The sequence below is a fragment of the Phyllopteryx taeniolatus genome, chromosome 12 (genome assembly GCF_024500385.1).
Source record: "Phyllopteryx taeniolatus isolate TA_2022b chromosome 12, UOR_Ptae_1.2, whole genome shotgun sequence".
NCBI classification, from domain to species: Eukaryota; Metazoa; Chordata; class Actinopteri; order Syngnathiformes; family Syngnathidae; genus Phyllopteryx; species Phyllopteryx taeniolatus.
This window is the reverse complement of record NC_084513.1, coordinates 17,366,885-17,381,811: the sequence shown is the minus strand read 5'-3', so window position 1 is coordinate 17,381,811 and position 14,927 is coordinate 17,366,885. Positions and strand designations below refer to the sequence as shown.

Sequence of the window (14,927 nt, the reverse complement as noted above, 5' to 3'; positions counted from 1 at the left end):
GTAATTCATGTATCCACTTTTTGTGACATTTTTGTTTCTTGGTTTGCCGACGCGGAGTAAATGTCTTTTGCGGATCGGCGAATTATGACATTAAAGCCGATCAGCATAAAATGCTAAATATCGGCCGATACTGATCTCCCCCATAAAATCGGTGTAAAGTCTAGTTTAAAGGTTCTACGGGCGCTATTTGTGGTCCCGTTCGCCATTGTGATAAATAAAAAATAAATACTGTAGCTTGTAAATTGAAATTTCTGTGAAATGCAATTTTTTGCTGTTATTGCTATACTGTATTTCCTAATAAAAATGTGATATTATTTTGAGTCCATGTCGCCCACCTCAACCTGTGACTACTCAATGCAAAGACAAAACATTCTTCACTGAGTTGAGATTCCATCTCCCATAGCAAGATTCAGATATGTTTATTTTTCTATAGTCTAATGTCAGCGTGCTAAGGTTAAGTGAATGAACGTCAAATACAAACACACACTCTAAGGTTTCTGTCACACACCCAATGTGTGGCTATGTAAACAGTTTCTTGGTCACCTTTGCCATCTAGGCCTTCCACATGAAGTGGCCAGCTGGAGAGAATAATATTGACCTTGGACCAAAGAAAGCAATGTAGCTTATTGCTTTCACGTTGGAATGGTTTCATTTACAGAGAATCATAGTGCGATTATGTATGGGCTGCAAACATTCATACACGTTCTCGTGTGCATTTTTGTTGTGGTTTTATTCCAGGCTAAAATACTTTGTCCTTGTGTCATGAGTATGTATAACAACAGATAGGTATTTTTTGATTTTTTTTAGATATTTTGTCAGCCAAACAAAGTAATGCACTGATAAAATAAAACAGAACCATCATTAAAAAAATACGTACTGTAAAGTATACTTCGAGCGTGTACCTTACAGGAACTGCGTTCTGCGTAATCTCTCTACATGGGACTCACTCAGATGATGCTATTTTTGTCATTTGATACAGCTTGACAGTTTTTCCATTCCATCATTCCAATGTCCAACTGTAATTGGACATCCTTGTTTATGGCGGTGGGCATGTACTGTATGTGTGTGGAGAAGGGGTTAGGTGTTAGTCCTTGAAGGATAGAGGGGCCATGAATGTTCTACTTTTTCACTCAAGGAGATCATTTATTAGCTGCATTATATTTGATGAGGCTACGGCCTCATTGGTAAACTGCATTTCACTGGCTAATCAATCAGTCTACATTGGCAGTACATACTGTATATTTACAGAGCTCCTTTTATGTTCATGTACTTTATATGCAGTATGTGTACATGTGGAGCTGAAGTACCATGCCTGGTGTTTAATGTGATTTGTTACATCGATTAGTCTTTGTTACTAATTATTTGGAATTAAATCATTGAGTGCCAGCTGTTTTCAAAGCAGAATTCCCCATATTGACTGTTGTTTTAAAGACTGATATTGACTGATATTGCAAGACCTACAGAATATAGTGTTCTGTGACAATATATAATAACAAAACTACCAAAAGAAAGTCAACTCTGTTATTTACCAGAATTTTTTCCCCCTATATTTCCCCCCCCCCCCCCCCCTGTTCTTTAGTATTCAGCAATAGAACATGGATTGTTGATCCAAAAATGCTGGTTTCTGACCAAGAAGCTGAGAAAATAAGTTTTTTGTCACCAGAAACATTTCTACTTAAAGATCCTGAAACATTGGTACACAGAATGGGAACACAATAAGGTTATCAGATAAACACACATTATTCTTAAAAAAAAAAAGTCATTAGGTAGTTAAATTACGTTATTTGTTCACCATACTGAATAAATTGTCAAACAAAATGACAACCTTAAATCAAGTTGGTTTGTATGTTTATGGCTTGTTCAATAATTTCAGGCATGTATCATGACTGACAGATCCACTAATGATATAAATGACCAGTTCTTTGTCCCCATCCTTAACAAACCCTACTTTCAGATTCTTTATTACAATAATTAATCATCACAATGAGTCCATGAGGATGTGGGCTTCACCATAAAAACAATTTGCACAAATACACACTCACACACACTTATTTCAATATTTCATGCATCTATCAATTATGGGTGGTCCTCAGGTGCAGCTGTGTTTTCTTAATTAAGAATTAAGGTCCATGTAGACTCGAGGCTTCATCATTTATTATATTCATAATTAACTGTTTCCTTTCACCCTAACAGCCTCTCACTCAGTTTCATTTCAATCACCCTATTAACCCCTTCTCTTTATCACTTAAAATCAATCTTCCCTATCTTGCTGATTGGCTCCTTCTCGCTGTCACCTTGTACCCATCGCACACACACTGTCCCCATCAAGCCCACATTTGACTCGATTTCACTATCTTCTCCTCAGTTCTTTAATTACCTGCCTCCCAGTGTGTTTCATTCCATTCACACCAGCAATTAACCCCTTTTCCCTCTTGCCCCCTCCTGCTTCTTCTTCTTTGCACATGCTCTTACAAATTGCACCTATTTGTCTCATTTTTACTCTCTTAATGCACCTATTGAGGCTGTCTCTTAATCTCTCTGTCTTTCTGGCTCATCCTCCTGTAGAGTAAACGCTTTGACTCAATTAACCCCCCCAGTTGCTAGCTAAAGGTCAACATATGTATCAGGACTGGTCACACCAAGATGTGATTCAAACATGATTGAATTCATTAGAAGACGGAAGGTAAACGAGACAGTGAGTGAAGTAGGACACAGAGGGGGGTGCATTGGTGAGGAGGCCAAAAAATGACCAAAAATGTGCAGATGATTCAGGATAAGAAGAGTGAAATTGCATCTTCAATTAAGACACAATGCAATAAACAAAAAAAGGGAAGTTTAGGTAGAGCAGGGACGTAAAGAAAATAACTGTCTCTGTATTGATTGTATAGATGCGTTCTACTTGAAATCAGGAGTAGCCAGGTGAATGGTTGCACTATGACTATTTGCTTTATTGCGTAAAGAGATCTTCATAGAATTTTTTTCTCCAAGGCCTGGCAGTTTCATGAGGGTAGAGGTGTCTTGGGTTTATGACGGTCCTAACCTATGCGGTTTTAAGTTTATGAATGAGGCACAATGAACTAGTTTGCACAGTGGCCTAAAAATAGTTGTCAAACGGCTCAAGAAGGCACGCTCAGTTACCGCTGTACTGACTCATTTTCCGTTTGATTGTTTCATATTTATGGTCTAAAAGTGTGTTTCATACAAACATATTAACTGTAATTATGACTTTGTTACTGCGTTAGCATAGGTTAGAATCAGAATCATCTTTATTTGATAAGTATGTCCAAAAAACACACAAGGAATTTTTCTGCTGTAATTGGAGCCGCTCTAGTACGACAGTCAATTGACAGAGAACACTTTTGAGACATAAAGACATTGACAAAAACAGTCACTGAGCAATAAAGGGTTGCTAGTTATCTGGTAATGCCGGTACTATTTATTTATTTTTGACAATTGTGCAAAAAGATGCAGAGTCCTCTAGCACTTAGAGCAGTTCGAATGACTAATATAGCAATAGTCCGGTGCAATGACCATTGTGCAAAGGGCACCGAGACTTCAAGCGAGTAGTGCGATAATCTGGGACAATGTTGATTGTGCAAATGTTGCAGATACTCCTCAATCAGTGTGAAAATGGAGCAGATGTTACTCTGGCATGAGTGGCCAGTATTGGTCAACAACAGATATGCAAATAGTGCAGTGTGGCGAGACTACTACAGTGAGTTACTGATTGACTATGGCACATTCCGACTTCCGGCGTAGAAATCTATCTTATGTTGTCTCAGTTGTAAACCGATGACCTATACACTCTACTTTCAAGCTTTTACTTTAATTTACACCCCAGCATCATATATCTCCAAATTAGGCTTTACACGATCAGGATTTTTGGGGCAGATAAGCGAGTTTAAAAAAACGATAACCGATCACAAGATAGAGCAATGTCTATTTAAATGACCTGTTCATTTACTGTACATACCGAAACCTTAGAGCATGATTCGACAGAATGGCGGCATGTTTACGTACAACCGTTAGTGCTAGCACTAGCTTGCTAGGCTACATAACGTTTTTGTTGCGTGCTTGCGAGCCGTATCGTATTAAAAGTACGTGAACATACCTCAAGTAAGCCTTAAACGAACGTCCTCTCCTGTCCTGAGCACCGGTGACCACCAACACACGTTCTTTCCCATTCAGTTCTTATAATGGAGTCGGCGTGGTCCACTCTTGTTGTCGTCGCCACGGTAACGAGTGTATCCGATCACATTTGAGTTGACAAGATAAAGCGCAATGATCGTAAAAAGTCGTCTGACATAGTGCAATTGTGAAAGAGCAAATTTGTCTTGTAGTGTAATCTGGCATTGCGTGTTGTCTGTCTCAGACGTGTTGTCTGTCCCACACTGCGTTTTTTTTTTTAGTTTTTTAAATAACTTCATTGGCAGTCAGATATTTACAGTACTACGTCAAAAGACGCGCGACAAGGCTAAAAATAAATTAGCTTTTGGATTCAAATATACTGTGCACGATAGCGACGCGGCGTAAATGTCTTTTGCAGATTGATCGAATCGGCGAATTATGACATTAAAGCCGATCAGCATAAAATGCTAATTATCGGCCGATACCGATCAGGCCGATAAAATCGGTGTAAAGTCTACTCTAAATGCAATCATTTTTAAGTTACTGACAGAATAACAACAAAAAATACCAATATCCTTGATCATTTTTTTCTTAATATTTTTGTAGATTGTCAGCCATATCTAACTCATAACATATTTAAAATTTTTCATGTTTGAAATAAAGAATTTAGGCAGTTAATCAATCAGTCAATTAAATCAATCAATCAATCAAAAATAACAAGCAATATGACCACAGTGACCTCAGTTTTGTCATTGTTCTGTGTAAAAGATGCGAATGCGGAGGATTGTATTTGTTGGCTACATTTGGCACCAAGACAAGTTGAGGTGTAGACTGGGGATGGGTTGTGTTTCCCAACCTTTAGTGGGCCAAGGAAACTGTTTTACAGTAGACAAATGTTGTGAAAAGTATGAAATAATGATTTTGTCACATTTTACTCACAAATTGACATAGGGTGAAATCTGGGCCTGTTTAATTGAACACAAAGCTGATATACTTGCAGCAGCAATTCCATAAATCTGTTGTATGAATGGCCACATTTGGATACATTGGTTTATTGTACCTTCTGCCATCTAATGGAACGTGAACATCTAATTGTTCTGCCTGTCACAATACATTGCTGGCATAGATGGATGAACAAAGATATTTTTGTAATTAATAAATAATATATTTTTTGGTACAAATTAAGTGAATTTAGATAACTTTCAATGGCACCCATGTTGATCTCTCATGGCACCCTGGTTTAGAATCACTGGCGTAGAGGTACACATGGATGATTCATAGTCAACATGGGATTGATTGTCACTCAATGACTGTAGCTGAGAATGTAAGTGTGACTGGCTTTATAAGCAGCAGAAAATTGATAGGAGGATGGATACATTCTTTAACGTACAGTTCATACTGAATGCGTGTTTAGCTTGAAAGACCTCAAGTATCATATAAGCAAACCCTCAAATCCATGAAAGCCGCACACAAAGGCCTGCTACAAGTCATCAGCTTTCGGGTTAGAGGGTGTTCTAATCAGTGACACCTGACAGAAACCAATTCCAACTTCAAAAGCTACTCAGACATACATTGTTGTGCAGTGAGGTAATTGAATGAGATAAGAGGCTGGAGAAAAAGAGGAGAAAAGGAACATCGGGTAAAATGATTGAATGGGATTGGGAGATGTACACCAAACCTTTGTATAATCAAGCTAAACCATTAATTAAATGAAAAACAGGAACGTGTTAGGTTGTACACAAAATTGATAGATTTGGTTTGCCCCAGAGTTCATTTGCTATGGACCCGACCAAGTGGGGGAATGGACTAGAGTTCTCTCGTATGAAAGCGCCCTTAGTTGCCTTCTGTTGAATCTCTGAACCGGCTGCAGTTGCCTGCACAGAATGTGTCCATCTGGGCTACATGAGTCTCCATAATGCTGTTCCATATGGCCTATTGTAGTCTACACACACTCTGAGGGAGTCTTTTGTAAAGGAACACACACAAACACACCCAGATTACAATATTCTCTTACGACACACTGCATTTAGTACATGTAAACATAGAAACACAAATATTTTCACACACCTGCAGAATTGCTAGAAGTAAATGTAAAAATCTCCAGGATGTATTTTGAGTCTTTGAGAATATATATGTTCTCAATCAAAGGGGGTTCATTTTGACATTTTCACACGTTTTAAAAATTCTGTTCACATTTTACAGATTCTTTTTCTTGTTGTCTGACTTGAGTTGCCTTTATGTAATGTGACTGGATATCAGTAATGGGTCAGCTCTTAAATCAATGTAAATCCAGGCACACTAGAAAAAGTTTAAAGTGGTGAGCAGGTCAGTTTCATTATCTATACTCTCCTTACAGGAACAACCGATTATTGATTAATGTGCAGCTGAATCTATAGCTTTGCATAGTTCATCGCATCATTCCATTTATTTTTGTAATTGTCCTTATGTGGCACTTTATGAGTATACAATCCTTGTTTACAAGCCATATAGTAATCCACTGATTATCTAATCTATTGTTTGGGTATTTCAGTATATGGGTAAAATGGAGTGGATGCTGGGTGTTTCGGTTGCGTAGAGTTGTTTTAAAAGTCGGACAATACAGATGAAGTAGGCAAATTTGAAAACAAGACTAAACAGGAATATGTAGAGACAAAAAAGCAACTTGTACACAACCTAGCATAGAAGCATTTGTATGTAATGCTCACTGTGTGGTCTACAATCCTGGCATGGTACAAAAACAGAATACACAATGGGTGAAGTTTAAAACTATTTTAGTTGCAGTGATATTTGTGTAGAGCTAGGTGGTGCTGTGAGTCTTTTTTTTTTGTGTGTGCGTGCGTGTGTTTTTGCCCGTGGCACTAAGTGATAAAATTCTGTAGATGTCACACCTAGAGGACACGTTATCTTCCCTTTTATTGTTGTGTTCGGACCAGTAAATATAACTTCTTTTTAATTAAGACACACTTTACAGGTGAGAAGGAAAGCATGGCAGTGAATAAACAAAGTTGGAGAGAAGAACCAATCAGATTCAGTATTGGTAGCATCTTGTTAACTTCGGAAAAAAGATTATATTCCCCTTAAAATGTTCATAATTGAAATTTGCAAGGAATAACAAAAGATGTTCTTTATTTCAGAAAACACTTCAATGACATGACACTGTAATCCGAAAGTACAGACTGTAGCTATAACACCATTTTCATTGAAAGTTAATTTGGTTCACACCACTACCTACAGTATTTGACCTTTGGTCAAGCTTTTGGTTAAAGAAAGAACGACCGTTTGGCGCTTTCATGCGACAGTTCACGATCTCTGTTCTGAAACGGTTGTAGTTTTCCCCCTCTGGTTCGGTTTCTTTTGACGCGGTAAAAATAAATAAATAAATAAATGAATAGATAAATAATAAATAAAAAGTTTCACAGCATGGAGTGCACTTTTTAGGGACATCTTGAGCAGATTACCGTCCTCGGTTTTTGTGATAGAAAAACATGAGACCAAGATAAAGCATTTAAAAACTTTTCCCACCATTAATATGAAAAGCTTTTTAAAAGGGAAGCAAAAACAACTGAGATAATGTGGTTGCACATGTGTGCGCACCCTAGTTTGAAATGATTTATCTTAGTCTTCAACTACCGGAGACAAATTCCTTGTGTGTTTTTGACATACCTGGCAAATAAAGATGATTCTGATTTTCTTATATAACAAAAACTTGAAACAGGGTGTGTAGACTTTCTGTACCCACTGCACATGCTGAAACAATTGTGTTCTGTATATCAGTGATCTCTTTTGTTTGTCAAGCTATAGTTAATTTACCATTATGCCGCTATTGGATCAAACCTGATTTGTTAACAACGAGGTCGAATGACCGACCTGCCAGTGAGCAAGAGGAAAAAGTACACGTCAGATGTGGTTTGGTAAAGGAGGAATAATATGGACAACAGATACGGAAATGTGACTGAACATGAATGTGTGAGGCTGAGATGTTCAAATAGTTTCTGAATGTGGCGCGTGAAAAAGGTGTTACAGTAACAGTATATTATACAACTTTTGACTATTCTCCTCTCAGTTTGGTGAGAATATTATGACGGAAAGTACATAAACTATATCTGGGTTTTATTTGGGAACATTATGTACGAATGTCAGCATTTCATCTATAAAGAACATACCTACCTCACAGTGCAATGACCCTCGTCTGGATCTACTGTACTTCAGCGTAGCAGGAAGGCTCTGGCTTTACTGGCACTCTCTGCTTTCTTTATTCTTTACCACTATATCTATGGCACAAACACCCATAGCCACATATGTACACAAACACAGGTCTATTCAGCGTTTGTGTGGAGGCCCCTAGAACCCAGTGGTGACGAGCTCTGTCCCATGTTAAGCTAAACGCAGACTCAGTGCTATGCTCAATAGACAGGGATTCCACTATATAACAAGGCGAGAGTGGGAGCCGGGTGTCGCACACATGAAGAGGAGAGACACAAATGGAGGCAGTTGTTAAGTAGAAGTTACACACAAACTTTCATTGGAATGCTGGGCTCCTTGGACGTCCTTTATAGTGTCCTCATCCACAAGGTAATGCAACTAAACAAAAGAACGAAGAAGTTTAAACAAAAAATCTTTTTTCTTCGGTTTCAAGAACTATATTTCATGCGGTGGTGTGCAAGTGTGTGTATAGAGCTTTGATGTACACGACATTGTAGTAGCTATGTAGTTTTTTGTTTGTCCACATGCCTTATTTGAGCTTCTCTGTGATTCATGTTAACAGCTTGTGCTGTAAAACCCCTAAGTTATTGCTTTTGGCCTTCTACAAATTTTTTTGGAAGGTTTTGTATTTGAAGAATTCCTATATTTCATCAGATATCATTTGTGTACTTTCCTTTTTTATATTAGCTGATGGCTGTGTATGAGGAACAGGAAGCCCAGGAGAGGGATGCAGCCAACACAAGCCCTGCGCCCAGCCATGATCGCTACCAGCCCGAGCTGTCGGTCTTCCAGCCAATCCCGGGAGGAGAGATAGAAGTCAATTCGTCAGCTCTCAAGTCAAGTGAGTATTGTAATATTTTTATGATTAGTTTTTTTTTTAATGGCAGTTTCACTGAGAGAATCCTTTCTGGAGGTACATACACCAGCTTGCAAGCTACTGTATGTTGCTCTCTTCTGGTCTAAGCCACTGGGATTTATACCAGGGATGCACAGATACCACCTTTTTCTTACCAACTTCAAATGCTAGTACTTGGTTCTTGTCAATATTGAGTACAGATACTTGATGATGCCATTACGTCTTCCAGTTACGAAGAAAATGTTTTATTTTAATCAAATCGTATTAAAAAAAGAACACTTAAAAATGTAACTAAAACCAGGTGTGCACATAGAAATTTTGGTCTGGTTCTCAAAGGAACATGAGAAGTTGTTGGGTGCTCATTTTTTTCCCCAACTTGCCGTCCTCATGGATGAACTTAGACTTACACTGTAAGTCTTTAAGTTCATAATTTTAGTATGGGACCGCATGAAGAGCTTATTTGGGGCAGTTCTCTGGAGCAGTGGTTCCTGATCTTTTTTGAACCACGGACTACCATATTTTGACAGATCGTCGTAGCTGTCATAGCTGCTTGCGCAACGAGACCGAGATGAACACGAAGCCTGGCGCCTCGTTGGCGGCTCCTCTGCGCTCAGCCACGGTCGCCGTCCTGCGAGTGGTGCCCTTTGCGCGGTACATGCGCCTGAACCCAACTGAACTGAGAAACAAACAAATCAATTCATGAAGTGATTCCATTTGGTACCTTCACTCAAAATAATTTGTTTTTTCGAACAAGTCATTCGTGAATGACAGCACTACTTGTGCTCCTTCTAACTCTCTGCTCCAACAAAAAGAAAATGGATAATGCTTTTGATACGCAAATGCACAGTGACACACTTGAATCTGGTGCGCTTTTAATATTTTCAGTGCGCATGCGCACCTGTGCACCACTTATGCATGTGCACCCCTGAATAATATAAACTCAAAGTTAACCATATTTAGAGTAATAACTTGTCATTACTGACATATTTTTCAACCAAACATTTCACTTCAATGTAGCCTGTAATGAAAGCATTTCGGTTATATGCTGTCTCACTCTGAACAGTAGGAGACACTATGTAAAAGGAGTACAGTACGTGCAGTTGATAAGAGCCCAAAAAGAAACAGGAGACGAAGAAGAACAGTCTGTTAGGTTGCCATGTTACCACTTCGCATTAACTACAAAGTAAAATTAGTAAAAATAAATAAATAAATAAAGACGACTTCTTGAGATTACCACAATTTATAGAACAAAAGTGACAAGGCAACTGAAGTGAAGCTTAATCACACCATCATTTTCTTTACTTGACATACCGTATTGCCCGCCTGGCTTTCTCCGTGGCGACTTTGTGGCAGGAGCACAGTTGGCTTGGCCTTTGCCACCCAAACTGAGTTCATCTGTTTTGCAGAGTATAATTTGCAGTCGGCGGCATTATTGTGCAGTATCATAGTATTTTTTTCAAGTTTGAATACATTTGCAGATGGTGTGTCATAATAATCCCCATATGTATGCAGTTGTTTCATTGTTTTTTTTTCACAGGGTTTAGTTAAAACAAAGGATCTTATAAAACATTAATTCACAATTAAGGGAAAGTACATTTCTTACTGGTGTTGCTGGGTGTACTTCCTGATGTGTCAGTCTAATTTTAGTATTAGAAGTCAGATGTATTAGCAGGTATCGAAGTCATACTTTGGATATTATGACAGAACAATGGTGTACCTTTAAAATGTTTTTACCTGTGGCATTAAATCTCCCTCAAAATTCCCGAAGAGCAGTGGCATTTGAGAATGTTAAACTTTCCTGGGGTTGCGAAGATGTCCTAGCTGTTCGATACAGACACTGTTAAGACAGGAAGTTTAGTGTGTTTCAATATGGTTGCCTGGCAGGAGAGATTAGAGGTAATGTGTGGTTGTCATGGACGATTAGAGGTAACAGCGGTCTGGAGACTATTACTGTCAGTGTGAGAAGGTTAGAGTTAGGCTTCTGTCTTACTACTCATACTATAGAGCAACTTCTCTCTTTGCAAGCACTCTTGCTCCTTGTTTGTCTCTTCAAATCTTTGTTGTCTTTCACCTTTATACATTTCCATGGATATTTTCTAAAACCAGCTTTTTATGACTGAGAAAAAAATAATGCATCTTGGAACGTCCCTCAGCATAAATACGTATGACTTTTTGTCCCTTGTTAGCTACTCATTTGTGCTGTTATCACACTAGATGTCAAATTAGTACCGCTTTTATTTTCCATTCTATCTAATGCAGCAGCCAACTCGAGCCAACTATTTATTCCTCTTTTGTCCTCTTCCTTTATCCATCTTTCATTGCCATTCAGTAGGGGGATGCATTGATTATGGCATTGATGTAATCCTTAAGAGCACCAAGGGTCCGTTTTGTCACAATCAATAAATGACCCTACAAACAGGGGCGAGTCCTTTGGTTGGGCTGAGCCCATGACCTAATTGTGGAAAGTACCCTTCTGAAATTTCATTAAACTTTTTAGACCTTGAAAAAGACCATTTGGTGGATAACCCAAAATATTATTATTATTATTGTTATTACATCTATTTATTCAGTAAGTTATAAAAGTCTGGTATATTGTCAGAAAAGCACAGACCTTTTTAAAGGGTATGAATACAATGAGTATTTCATCTCATAGCAAACGAATATTAAAAACAATTTGACTAGTCTCTAGCTCTATTAAAGAAGAAATAAGTTCTTTATAAAATCACTTTTTAATTTGAGTAATAGACAACACTGTTGGAAATGTAGTATATACAGTATAACTACACAAAAAAGAAACAAAGACAAACTATCATGCAATAATGCTTTTTTTGTATACAGTCTCACCTGCACGTGCCTGAATTCTTAAATAAAATAAATTAAAAAAACATATGCCCATCAATTGAAAAGCAGACATTTACAAACTGTTTCATAAGGTGTCCTGTCATAAACTAGCATTTAACTAGATTTAACACATGTAGTTATGGAAATGAAAGTGACCTGATACTGCCAGTGTTTTTTTTTAAAAACTGAAAATAAACAACCATACTGCAAAAACTCAAAATCTTAAAAAATAAGACTCATTACCTTGTTTTTAGACAATTTTCACTTGTTTCAAGCTAATTTTTACTTCAAATAAGTAGACAAAATATTGCCCTGGTAGTAATCTAATTTTAATTAGTTTTGACTAGAAATAAAATATTTCTGGTAAGATTGTGTTTTTGCAAACCATTCTCTTAAAAAAAACAAAAAAACTCATGAACACGTTCTATCTTGCCGTAAGATACTTCACGGAGACATTTTATATCGTATCATATACACTGGGCAATAACTCTTTCCTATTCATTTAGCTAGCAATAGCTCCAAGTGCCTAATTAGTTTATGAGCTAATAGCTACGCATTACGCACCATTACAAGCCGACACATAGCATGGAGCGATTCAAGAGGAGACATTAAAGCGTTAACACAGCTTGAAATGTGTGTAGCGGTTCTGACCATAGATGTGAAGACTATTCGCTAGCGCGCTGTAGCAGCCCGGCTAACCGGTGTGCCTATGTGGCGGCCATGTTGGGAAGGTCGATGTTCCCTTCAAAGGCAATGCATGGACATTGAAATTAAGTCATAACTTTCTCATTTCTCAATTTACTTTTTTGTCAATGTCAAAGCGTGTGCTATCACCACAGAACATTCACTCATATATTATTATGTTCCCTCATCCAAACCTTTGTGATTGACTTCCCAAAGGAACTATCGAGGCCCACATGAGTGAATTCTACTCTTAATGTATATACTGTATTTGAATTGATTATGCTTAAGGAGGGTAAATGTGAGAGTACGGCGAGTATACAGTGGGTACGGAAAGTATTCAGACCCCCTTACATTTTTCACTCTTTGTTATAGCCATTTGCTAAAACCATTTAAGTTCATTTTTTCCTCATTTATGTACACATAGCACCCCATATTGACAGAAAAAAAAAATAATTGTTGACGTTTTGACAGATTTATTAAAAAGAAAAAGTGAAATATCACACAGCCATAAGTATTCAGACCTTTTGCTGTGACACTCATATTTAACTCGGGTGCTGTCCATTTCTTCTGATCATCCTTGCGATGGTTCTACACCTTCATTGGAGTACAGCTGTGTTTGATTATACTGATTGGACTTGATTAGGAAAGCCACACACCTGTCTATAGAAGACCTTACAGCTCGCAGTGCATGTCAGAGCAAATTAGAATCATGAAGTCAAAGGAACTGCCTGAAGAGCTCAGAGACAGAATTGTGGCAAGGCACAGATCTGGCCAAGGTTACAAAAAAATTTCTGCTGCACTTAAGGTTCCTAAGAGCACAGTGGCCACCATAATCCTTAAATGGAACACGTTTGGGATGACCGGAACCCTTCCGAGAGCTGGCCGTCCACCCAAACTGAGCAATCGGGGGAGAAGAGCCTTGGTGAGAGGTAAAGAACAACCCAAAGATCACTGTGGCTGAGCTCCAGAGATGCACTCGGGAGATGGGAGAAAGTTCTAGAAAGTCAACCATCCCTGCAGCCCTCCAACAGTCGCGGCTTTATGGCAGAGTGGCCCGACAGAATCCTCTCCTCAGTGCAAGACACATGAAAGCCCGCATGGAGTTAGCTAAAAAAACACCTGAAGGACTCCAAGATGGTGAGAAAGAAGATTCTCTGGTCTGACGAGACCAAGATGGAACTTGTTGGCCTTAATCAGAATCATCTTTATTTGCCAAGTATGTCCAAAAGAGACACAAGGAATTTGGCTCCGGTAGTTGGAGCCGCTCTAGTACGACAACAGACAGTAAATTGACAGAACACTTTTGAGACATAAAGACATTGACAAAAACAGTCACTGAGCAATAAAGGGTTGCTAGTTATCTGGCAAATTATTATTATTATTTATTTATTTTTGACAATTGTGCAAAAAGATGCAGAGTCCTCTAGCACTGAGAGCAGTTTGAATGACTAATATAGCAATAGTCCGGTGCAATGATCATTGTGCAAAGGGAGACTTCAAGGAATGTATGCAGTTTAAAGTGACTACTAGCGGTATGTGTGGAGAAAACCAGGACGACTGGTTGCAATCGAAGGAAGGATGAATATGGCCAAGTACAGGGATATCCTGGACAAAAACCTTCTCCAGAGTGCTCAGGACCTCAGTCTGGGCTGAAGGTTCACAAGACAATGACCCAAGGCACACAGCTAAAATAACGGAGTAGTGGCTTCAGAACAACTCAGTGACTGTTCTTGAATGGCCCAGCCAGAGCTCTGACTTAAACCCAATTGAGCATCTCTGGAAAGACCTGAAAATGGCTGCTCAGCAACATTTACCATCCAACCTGACAGAATTGGAGAGGATCTGCAAGGAGGAATGGCAGATGATCAACCAAATACAGGTGTGAAAAACATCATTCCCCAAAAGAGTCATGGCTGTATTAGCTCAAAAGGGTGCTTCTACTAAATACTGATCAAATGGTCTCAATACTTATGGCTGTGTGATATTTCGGTTTTTCTTTTTTAATAAATCTGCAAAAATTTCAACAACTCTGTTTTTTTCTGTCAATATGCGGTGCTGTTTTACATTAATGTAGAAAAAAAAACATATGATTTTCGCAAATGGCTGCAATATAACAAAGAGTGAACGATTTAAGGGGGTCTGAATACTTTCCGTACCCCATGTAAATCCTTAAAAATAACCTTTTACCCTTTTTCCTTTCTACCCTTATTTTGCT

The 14,927-nt window shown here is 38.4% G+C and overlaps 1 protein-coding gene across 4 annotated transcripts in view; it reads left to right on the top strand.

Moving 5' to 3' along the window:
* Positions 1 to 14,927, top strand: part of pard3bb (par-3 family cell polarity regulator beta b) — a 144,568-nt gene that overhangs the window by 13,030 nt on the left and 116,611 nt on the right. For 3 of the 4 annotated variants that reach the window (XM_061791267.1, XM_061791266.1, XM_061791268.1), the window contains exon 4: positions 9,019 to 9,172. In XM_061791267.1, coding sequence (XP_061647251.1) covers positions 9,019 to 9,172 — 154 coding nt within the window. Of the gene's footprint in view, positions 1 to 8,557; positions 8,701 to 9,018; positions 9,173 to 14,927 lie in introns of those variants that run through there. The other variant, XM_061791269.1, reaches the window with a different exon arrangement.